The sequence below is a fragment of the Gallus gallus genome, chromosome 4, assembly GCF_016699485.2.
Source record: "Gallus gallus isolate bGalGal1 chromosome 4, bGalGal1.mat.broiler.GRCg7b, whole genome shotgun sequence".
NCBI classification, from domain to species: Eukaryota; Metazoa; Chordata; class Aves; order Galliformes; family Phasianidae; genus Gallus; species Gallus gallus.
Window position 1 is genome coordinate 17131419 of NC_052535.1, and position 11132 is coordinate 17142550.

At 39.1% G+C, this 11132-nt stretch overlaps 1 protein-coding gene across 11 annotated transcripts in view; it reads left to right on the top strand.

Moving 5' to 3' along the window:
* The window catches only part of IL1RAPL2 (interleukin 1 receptor accessory protein like 2), a 338050-nt gene extending 328982 nt beyond the window's left edge, over window positions 1-9068 (top strand). For 8 of the 11 annotated variants that reach the window (XM_015278637.4, XM_015278638.4, XM_046941129.1 and 5 more), the window contains one exon: window positions 4399-9068. In XM_015278637.4, the coding sequence (XP_015134123.1) occupies window positions 4399-5096 (698 nt within the window). In that variant the 3' untranslated portion in view covers window positions 5097-9068. Of the gene's footprint in view, window positions 1-1399; window positions 3702-4398 lie in introns of those variants that run through there. The other 3 variants (XM_025150269.3, XM_046941131.1, XM_025150270.3) reach the window with 2 other exon arrangements.
* The last annotated feature ends 2064 nt before the right edge of the window (window positions 9069-11132 follow it).

Consider the following 11132-nt stretch of genomic DNA (forward strand, 5'->3'; position numbering starts at 1 on the left):
GACATTGCCGGAGCTGTTCTTCTTTTCTTCGTCCTTAGCACTGAGAGGGTTGTGTGTCAAGCTCACCTGTGTTATTTGCTTCTTTCCATTGCTTCTTTCCATGAGCTGTCCCTTAGCTTATATGAGATTGTGCTCTCTTTGGGGCAGGGCTGTCATTCTTATCCATGTTTCAGCAGTGCCAACTGCATTGCTGTTCTGGCTGGGGCTAACATAAACAACAAACAAATATAAAATTTGCTTGAAATAGGAATAGCAATATGTAATTATTTTTGTTGTATTAAAGTAACCCAAGTTAGGGTTTGGGGAATATTCATTTAAGAAGCTAGGACTGAATTATTCTTCTATAAATAATTCTTCCCTAAGTAATAGTCATGTTGCCAAATGTATGAACTCTGGCTGTTTTCGGAGCACTAGGAAGCAGCCAGTATGGTTGATGGTGCATACTCTTCGGTCTTTGTGGTGCTGCAGACTACCCTTGTTAAAAACATACATAAAACACGTCATAATTGCTTTTCTTTTCTTTCTCTCTCAACTGCTTCTGAAGATCATCTGAGTCTAGTTAGTCAGACTTTTCTTTGTGTAAGCAACTCTGTGTCCATGGTGCTCATTAGTTTTCTTGATCTTGGACTGTTTGCATATTTGGTTGTCTGGGTTTACTTTCAGCCTGTGGTTAGTGTAGCTCATTCAAGATTCAATAGGCAATTGTGCATAATTACATTCTTGCAAATAGTATGCATATCTTGGACTTCAGTGCTCCAAACTGCATGTGATGCTGAATTGTAGTTTGGAGTGTCTAGTGCGTATGTATTTGCTGTCAGGTCATTTATCTTCATTAATGAAGGTAATCATACAAAAAATATGATTGTTCATGGGTGTGAAATTTCTTATTCATACTTCATTGGACATCACACTGTACGTGATGCAAGTAAGTTACTGATACAGTACCCAAAGTGCAAATTTTTTTAACCTTTGAGAAATGCTAACATGAAAACTGGTTTGACAAAATATTGCAAAATGTATTTTAAGGAAAGGAGGGGAAAAAGGTTAAGAAGAGGTTAAAATGACTTAAGTGTTCTTCATTAAAATCAAGTGGGTTAATTCTGATTCTGGTGTTTTATTTTTGCATTAAAGTTTATGATAAAATATAATTTTAGGAAACAAAAGCTAATTATTCTATGCTGATTTTTTGAAGACTTTTTTTCTTCCCCCACAATGAAATGTCATTGAAGTTAACTCTTCCTTTTACAAAAATGAAGTCTTAATGAGATGAGATTTACCTGCTGGAAATATGTTTGTCTGGAGTCTTGCAGTTGATGATGGTAGGTGATGTGAATCCTGAAATCCTTTTTTAACTTCTTCATGAAAGTGAAACAGCCATTGTCTAATAATTTCTTTTTAGCTCGCTGGAAGGACAGAATCTACTCTCTTTCTCCGTCTCACATTGCAGTATGGCTCAACCTACAGTTTTTGGAGCAGTGTCTAATTTGGAAGTGAAGGATGGTTTAGCAACTCCACGATTCATACAATCAGTTTTGACCCACTAAAGAAAAGAAGGTGTGGATTTCCACAGGCCTTAGTAAGACAAGAATCAGTCCTTTTTTGTTTTATCTTGCAGAAATGCTTTGTTGGACATGCTGTAGAGTTTGCCCAATGGAACCACATGTTCCAGAGAAGCTGTCACTTGACTTTATTAGTAGTCTTAGACTGAAGTTACTGAGAGTATACAATCCTTCTGGGCCTGATGGCTGGAAAATGCATTTACTTTTCATCTGGGTTTCAGTTTTTCCGTAATACAGTGTATTTCATCTTCATTGCACCAGTAGGCTCCTGTACATTCACTGTGTCTGTCATTGAATCAGCTGCAACTTGGACTTTACAGGAGAACCTAGTGGTCCTTTGTGAAGGTTTCTATTCAGTTGTCTGCAATTTGTTGTCTAAATTGTTGCAATGTCCACCAAGTAAGCTGGGCGTACCAAAGCAGGGGAGAGGCACAGACGGGAGAAGTGTCCACCTGTGAAAATAGGGAATTTTTCCTGTAATCTTTCCACCTAATTTCCTCTTCAACTAAAGCAAAGTCTGGTGAGTTTTTGATTGAAATGACGTAATAAATAATGGAGGGATTGTTTCCACTGAAATTATTGCTGCTTGATATTTGAAGATATGAAAGGGAAGTGACTTTTTTCTTTTTCTTTTTTTTAAATTGGTTGCATATAGGATATGCATGGCTGTGCTTAGGTCTAACCTGGATACGTGGTACCGAATGGTATTGTGTCCTGCTGAGAACTGTCTTGTACATAGCAGTGTTCTGAGTTTTTTGGAGGAGGGGTAAATATGTCTCAGGAAAGATGCATGATAGCATGTTGTTTTACTGTATCTTGCAGATTCAACCTGTAATGATGAAGCTTCCCACCTAAATTCTTTCTTTTTGGGAGCAGAAAGAAAGGAAGAAAATGAAGAGTCTGAGCTGTTGATACATTGGGATAATCTCTTTCCATTGTATTGAACATTTCTACCTTTCCTTAAGTTTTGTTTCACCAGTTCTGCTTATCATTTTCTTATTGTTGCTGATTCTCTCCCCTCTCTGCTGCCTCTCCCATGGATCTTAATGTTGACATTTTTTCATTAATGAGTAACTATTTTACACAGAGCAATGTGGGGGTTTTCCTCATAAAATATTTTAAGGGAAAAAAAAATCAAATAACTGTAAATGCTGCATGATTTAAGAGTCATAAAACGTTAACTAAAAGTCAGGATTGTTGCGTAGAGATTTGTAATGTATGTGTATGTCTTAAATTTTTGTTTGTCTGTGGGATGTTTACAGTTGCCTCTTTTTTCCCATTTGTGAAAGAAATTATCGCTGCTAAGTGGTGAAATAAAACAGTAAAGGCAGATTTGATGCTAACTATGCCTTCAGTCTCTAAGCTATTTTAGAATGTTCCTGTTGGCCTATTTTGTAGCTATTTGCTTTACTGGAAGTGGTGTGAATAAGCATGCTGTGGTATGGTGCCTGAGACTATAAAAATGAGTTTTGCAGTAACAGATGTTGATTAATGATGTTATTTGTAATCTTTGTTCCTGCTAGAGGGCAGTGTGTGTAAGAGAGGCCTGCCCTGTGCTGAGTAAAGATCTGTTCTGTGCAGCTCTTGTGTCCAAGTCTTCATTTATAACACATGCTTCTCCTCTGTTGTCAGACAGCACATTCTGAGTAGCATGGTCAAGAGGGTCACATAGTTATAAAGAAAAAATAGTGGTTATATCATGTCTGTAAGCTTGCAGTCACAATGCTGTGCAACCAGTGAACACTTTTCTGATCTTAGTTGTTTGGGTTTTTCATAATTATTTTCATTTTTCTGGTCTTGACCCAAAACCCTCCAAAATTTGGTGAAGTTTGGTCATCTGTATGGGTTTTGGATCAGGTCTGTAAGTAGATCTCTTTCCCATCCTGTTCCATGTCAGAAGAATACAATTGGCATCTCTTCCTACCCTCCCTGGACAAATAAAACTCTAGATCAAAACCCCGAGTGCAACTTCAAGAATATTTTGTAGATCAGTAAGCTGACACCATGGAGCTGATGATGGGGCTGGTATTTCTGTTCACACTGATCATTCACAACTACTTGGTGTGCATGAATAAAAGAAGTATACTATTATTTTCTTTGTCACTGATGTTTGAGCAAATAAACACATCCAATATGCTTAAATTTTCCATTTGTTCCCATCACTTGTGAAGTTTCTGTTAATACCTTAGGGTACATAGAAGCACGGGTTGGCAATATTAAAACAGACTGTTGGGCTACAAAGAATGCTCTTGTGTTTTTGTGGCCAGTACTCAAAGAAGAAAGAGCTACCTTGCTGCTTCTATGCAATAGCACAATTTCTGCATGTGTTCAGGGCTGATTTCTTTTTGAGCTCCTGCTAGTTACAGTTTCCACACCCTACAGCATCTTCATGTCCTTCCATCCGAAACACAAGAACTGCTTCCCAGAGTGTGCTTCCCTCAATGTGACTTTAATCATAACCAGTGTTAATGTTAAAATTTACACAAGTATTACATTGATCTTGACCTAGAATTTCTCAGTAAGTGAACTGTGTATTTTTAGTCCCTAATGCATCTACACAGTGAGGAGATTATGGAAATGTCATTCCATTGAGATGAGCAGAGAAAAACAGTTAAGGATTGAGGATGTTATTATGGCATTTTCTGTATATATCCTATTAATAGAAATGTGTTGTGATACACAGTCCTATTTCTGTTGGAGTATATCATGAAGTGCCCCTTGTCTTAAGTGGGGTGGATCAGTGAACTGTAGGATTTTGCTAAACTTAATTGCAAGCCTGATGTTTTGATACAATAGTCTTCTTTATTCTTTACTCTTTCTCTCTTTCTATAATTTGTAGCCTACATTGAAGATCTCACAAGATGTGTTGAGCAAAGCAGAAGACTCATTATCGTGTTAACTCCAGACTATATTCTCAGGAGAGGATGGAGTATTTTTGAGATGGAAAGCAGACTCCATAACATGCTAGTCAGTGGAGAAATCAAAGTTATTTTGATTGAGTGTACTGAATTAAAAGGGAAAGTGAATTATCATGAAGTGGAATCTTTAAAGCACACCATCAAACTTCTCTCAGTGGTCAAGTGGAAAGGACCAAAAAGCAGCAAACTGAATTCTAAATTTTGGAAGCGCCTAGTCTTTGAAATGCCAGGGAAGAAAAAGGAGGTGGTGTCTCGGCGTCAGGTCCTGGATTCTGCGGAGCAGGGCCTTTTTGGAGACCTCCAGACTGTACCCTCTCTTGCCGTCACAGGCACTTCTGCCACGTTGGTAGAATCACGGGCTGATCTAACTGATTGCCATCAAGCAGATTCTGTGCAAATGAGACATTATTGCAGAGGATACGAATATGATGTGTCAGCAGCAACACTGCCAATAGCTTCTATAAGCAACCATCATACATACTGTAACATACCTTTGACACTACTAAATGGACAGCTACCTCTTAACAATACCATGAAGGATTCCCAGGAATTTCACAGGAACAATCCATTGCTACCTTTATCAGCAAGGGAGCTTAGCTTCACCAGTGATATTTGGTAGTGAAGATCAGGACACTTTTGAGATGCTTCATGACTGCCATGAAGACACATTTTTAAAGAACTTTGCCCAAACCCCATGGGGCATCAAATCATATTTGAAGCAGCGGCACACTTACTTGCTTTTCTACTTGAACTTTTTTGTTTACATTTACAAATTATTGACAAAGAGGGCATTCTTTTGTAACTCAGCAATGTCCTTCCTGTCTTTTAATGTACAGCTTGATTGCTTCTTTAAAAAAGGGGGAGAGCAAAGTACATCCCATCATTCTACAGTTAGGGATGGATAACAGTTTGCTGTGTATGATCTCCAGCATTCGTATCTATGTAATAGTATTTCAAATACACTGAAGTTGTTGGGTTTTTCATATAAACTTCAGTACAGTTTGGAATTCCAGTATCTTATCATGCTACAAAAATTATCTCCTGCACAGACCACAAGGGGTGAATCATTCTCAGTAGGAAGGAGGAGGAAATCTTCCCGGTATCATTGTCTCACAGATGCATTTTAGAAGATGACTAGCTGAAACAGTGCAGATAAAGCTTTATCAATAAAGTGCATAGTAACACTTACTAAAGAATAAATCACCTGCTTGCATCAGCACCTCTTCATTTTTTGTTGAGACATGTTGCATTCCCAGTGACTGGTTAGCAATGTGGTTTTGTTAAACAACTTATTAGGGTATTGGAAGGTGTTTAGAAGGATTTAAAACAACTTTTCTGTGATTAATAGATTATTTCAGACTTATTTTTGCAGGTTTTTAATGACATTTTTAAAAATGATTGAAGTATAAATTTGTCTGTCTGTGAATTCATTGATTTGAAATTTCTTAGGATCTCCTGAGCTGTTTTAAGATTTGTAGAAAGGCAGTGTAATTTTACATAGTATTTTTTTTTCCAAAATCAATAGTTAAAATTTCAAATTAACCTTTTTTTTTCCCTGAAAACATCAGCAATAGGAAATCATTACTACAGCAATATTTAGAGGCGAAGTGCTGAATTATCCAGGTTTACTAGTAAACTGACTTCAAATGCAGTGATAATCACCTGAGGCAGTTCTCTCTCTATCTACCTGACAATTTATGTCCTTTTAAAATATGGCTGAAACAGGAATATTTCCACTCTGTGCAACTAGTGAAAAGTGGTATTTTTAAGAAGCTGGTAAAGTCTTGCATTTCTTCCATTTCTTATGTACACGATCCCATCAGTCAAACAAGGACACTCTCATTTATCTTCCATGGAAAGCACTGAGTCTGAGTTTTGTTCGGACAAGGATGTTTCATGAGGATTTCCAGACCCAGCTGATCACAGGTTCCAGTCAGACCATGAAGACATCGTACTCATGGCAAAAGCTCTAAATAATAAAGGCAGAAGCCTTTGGCACAGCTTTAATGAAAACACAGTAGGCGTGAGAGTTTTGTCTCAGTAAGATCTGCTGGGGCAAGTCCCCAAAAATGTTTTTAAGGCAGGCAATCTTGCCTGTATTTCAGTTTGTTTTTTGCATTGTCCTCTTTGATTGCATGGATAAAAGTTAGCACTCTGCACTCAGCTGCCTGTCATTCCATCAGCAAACAAGTTCAGTAAATCCTTAATGTTCAGCAGTGGTTCCTAAATTGTACCCTACAGTCAAAGTGAAAACAAACACTGATATAAGACTTCGAAGTATCCAGAATTGGCCCAAAGGCCATAAGAACGATCTCAAACATGCAATAATTCATAGAGGTCAATACTTTTCCATTGCTTCTTTCCCCAGTACTTTATTCTGTGCCCTCTTACATCAGTTATTATCTGTAAACTTCTCCTTAGGTTCTAAAAAATATGTTTCTCTTGTCGCTTTTTCCAGTATTGTCATTATGCATTTGACACTAACACCGCAATGGTTCTCTAGGAAAGATACTAATTTATTACACAGTATAGGACTATAACTTGCTCTTTTGTGAAGTTAAGTTCAGAACATATAGATAGGTGTTTAATATACATATTTTTCTACTGAGAAAGAAAGTAATTTTACCTCCATTATAAATATATGTATTTCAACCTCCTCCCAGAAATCTATGAAATTTGCACTGTTTTATAAGTGTTACGGACTGTGTTTACACTGGCTGTGTCCTTTAAAGCAAAATGTAATTTTGAAAAAGGAAAAAAAAAAAAAGTAAAGAAAACCCTGCATGAAGAGAGCTGCATATGTTTAAATGAAAAGCTGTACTTTTCATTATTTTCCTTTCCACTTTACTTTAGAATCCGGTTAATTCACATAGAATGTTCAGTGAGATTTCAAACCTACTAGTTCTGTATTGAGCATGCAAACTGCAAAAAAAAAAGAAAAAAGAAAAAAAAAATCCACGTGCAGATTGGTCTGCTTCTTTTACTTACAATGATTAGATATGGATAGCAAATTCATTTACTTGATGGCTTACTCTTAGAGCAGTAGCTATTCAAAAGCAAAATGCAGTCATGTTTGTATTGAAGTAACATGAAAAGAACAGTTTTTCTGTCATTTTGCAAAGCACATTGTGTGTCTGTGTATCGATATATTTTAGTTATGACAAGTCACAATCTGCTTTAAGATTTCAGAGTGTGTATTGAGTACAATGACAATATATACATGAATCAGAACCGCCTGTACCCCTCTGCTTTCAGTGCGGGGAAGGGACTTGAGCTCAGGAGGCCTCTATTGTCTCAGCTTTGTGTAGCGCTGCTGTGACATGCCAGAGGTCAGACATCACTATAGGTATTGATGAAGGGCCTGGAAAAATCCTGCCAAGCAGTGAAATGTTTGTGTCAGTGGGACCTGGGTGGCACGGAGGCCATCGGCCTGTCCCACTGTAAGGCCATGAGCATCGTGCTGTAGCTGCCCTGCAGCTGGATCAGGGCCAGGGATGCCAAAACATTTCACTCGTTCATACAAACTTCATTAGCTGAAATAGAAGGGCATTTTGCGTTCCTGTGTCTCACCAAAGCCTCGTACTTATTCAGCTGGAGATACTGGGGATGAAGCCGGGGTTCTCCCTTGGCAGTGCTTATGGCTGTATCCTGCTCAAATGGCTGTGCAGCCCCTGCCACCCACAGCCTTTAGGCCTGTATGGCAGCCTGTGGGATGGCGTGTATAACAGCTTGCAGGCCTGTATGACAGCCTGTGGGCCTCTATGACAGCCTATATGATGGCTTGTATGACAGTCTGTGTAACAGCCTGCAGGCCTCTATGACAGCCTGTATAACAGACTGTAAGCCTGTAGGCAACCTGTATGACAGCCTGTACAACAGCCTGACAAGCTCACAAGCAGTAAAGATACTTCCTGCAGCCGTGCACAGCTTCTGATTTGGGGCATGTTCATTTTAAGTGCTTTGGTTATAATGTTTCTTTGGATACTTAGCTTTGTGTGCGATATGCTTCAGAAGCAATTATGGTTTGAAGGTTGTATATAGAAATGAGCTAGAAATTGAAAACCTACTCAGTCTACAGATTTTACACTCCTAAAGAACATTCAGAGAGAAGGCAGGGTAATTTTGATGTTAGTAACAAGGCAGAGTGAAGATGGACAGTCGTGGAGGGGGGTGTGGGACTGTGTGCTGAGCCAGTGTTCTAATAATCCTTTCTCTAGACACTGAATGAGAAAGCTGTATTAACATATTGCCATCTTCTGTCTGCAAAGCCTGCTGTAAAAATCCTTCAACCAAACAGAAACAGTTCCATCAAATGCAGTAGACCTAGAGTAAGGCTATAAAGCCAAGCTGTACTTTTACTGTGTTCAGGGGAATAAAGAGAAGACCAAAGGGCCAGAAAGCAGTCTAGAGCAGTCTAGAGACTAGTAAGCATTTGCTTATTTATTCTGTCTCACATCAAGCTTATTTTTGTCTCTGTTTGGTACGGATGTGCTCCAGCACTGTCCAGCCTTGGGAAAGGAATTTTGTTCATTTCTTTGTTATAAACAAGATAAGGACTTGGGAATAAATAAGAGATACTTTTAGAACAAAACCTGTGTGGTTTTTAAGGACTTCTACTCCACTCTCAGTAGCTTCTTTTGATTCAACAGACTTAATTCATGCAAATTCATAATGACATACTTAAAACCCCTTAATTTGGTGAGAAATACTTTACTGTGTGGGGCTTAGAAGACTGGTTCATAGGCCAGTGCCTGAAATAATGGTATTTAAGCACTTTTAGAATTATGCCCTTATGGAGATCCTTAGAGCAGTTTGTCTGATTTTGGTTCCTGCATAGATTTAAGTGCTGTGGCAGAGCGGCTGGCAAGTCTTGCCATCCTGGGTACAGGACAGGCAGTCTTTGGTGCTCACCAGCTTGGCAGTGACATTGCCCTGGAAGCTCAGTGGCAGAGTGGGGAGCAATGTCTCTTGTGTCCCACTGGGGCATCCAGGGGCTTTCCCCGTGACCTTGATGCACAGCACAATCTGCAGGAAGCCTCTTCCTCCATGCAGCATTTTTTGCATCGTCTCACTTCAAGGTTCGTGCTGGGGCTGCAGAGTTACTGGAAGGTAAAGAGAGTGCAGAGCGTGAAGAAGGGAGAGGAATAAAAGAGTTGTCACAGAGTCCAAGTGTTTTGCAGGCAGAAATGCTGATTCAGCACAGCACAATGACAGCCCTTGCATGAACACTTCATGTTTGTCCACTATTCAGTGGTCGCTGGGCAAAGTTCCCCTGAACAATACCATTTTTTGCCAGCTCACTTGCTTCAGAACTCTTGTTTTGATCCTTTTAAAATTAAACTGTCACTTCCCATTGGACAGAAAATTTTCTTGGTGTATTCCACACGCACACACAGAAAAAACCCTTCTGTTTTATGTGTGTGGAAATTCCCCACAAAGTAGAAATCTGTGCTTCCTGCTGGTCCTGTGGGTTTGGAGTTCACACGCGATGCCAACGCTGCTGCTCGGTCACCTCTGGTAAGCAGCACAAGAGGCATAGGTTGTGCTGTGCCGTGGCTCCTCTCTTTGGGAAGTCTGTACTGCAAATATTTAAAAGTACCATGCCCTGTGTCTTGAAAGTATTTAAGGTTTTTAAACTTCGTAAGTAATAGTGATTTAAATTGTTCCTTTCTGGCCCCAGTTAGCACAGCATATGTTAAAAATATGGGATTTTGAAATACGCTGTATGTTACAGGAGGAAATAAAAATTTGAAAATGGATAGTGATGGCATGTCACATCTGGAGAAACACAGAGAACAATGTTGATTCACACTGTCTCGTTGCTGAAATGTACTTTGCTTCCCTAAAGAAATGGCATGATGTGTTTGGGGCGGTGAGTGGGGGACAGCTTTGTATTGCTTACACTGCTTACAGCAAAAAGACATTTGATCATTTCAGTGCTGCTGGAGAAATCTGGAGGTTAATAAGGCTGCTCCAGAGAGCTATACAACAAGGTCTAAAAGAAAGAACTATGAAGTAAAAGTTACCAAGCTTTGCCAGGATTTTTGTCATTTAAATCTAAAACAGCAGCACTGCCAATAGAAGCAGAACATGACCTGTCAGCATTTTTGCTTCATTACAATGTCATTGTACAGCTATAGGCCAAGCAGAAACGCAAATAAATAATAAAAATACAGTTTGTCAAGCTGAGCCAGATTCTCATGGTAGGTATTCTATAAACACACCCTGTAATTCATTTTGATAGAGTGTAATTGGCTTTGCAAGATTTTAAGAGCTTTCTCTTCAGGACAAACACAAAGAGAAAACAATGTATTTTGTATTAGATGAGTTTTGCTATTTCTTTCAATTCCATAAAATAATTCCTTTTCACAAAGCAGTGGGTGATAAATATTTTCCTGGCTGCAAGGGGATTGCTGAAGTGTGAGCAGCGACAGCTACTGCTGAATCCATCAGAGCTAATGGGCCAACGGGACTACATGGAGTTCAGTGAGGTAGCCACCGTGCTCACACATGACAGGATGGGCTCAGGTGTTTCACTAGCTGATGACTAGAGAACAACACACCAGTAAAGACTGTACTGTATAAAGGGATTTACAAAGTCTCTGGTGGCCTCTTTTCGTGGAGCAATGTAGGCAAGACAAGGTGGAAATGAGAG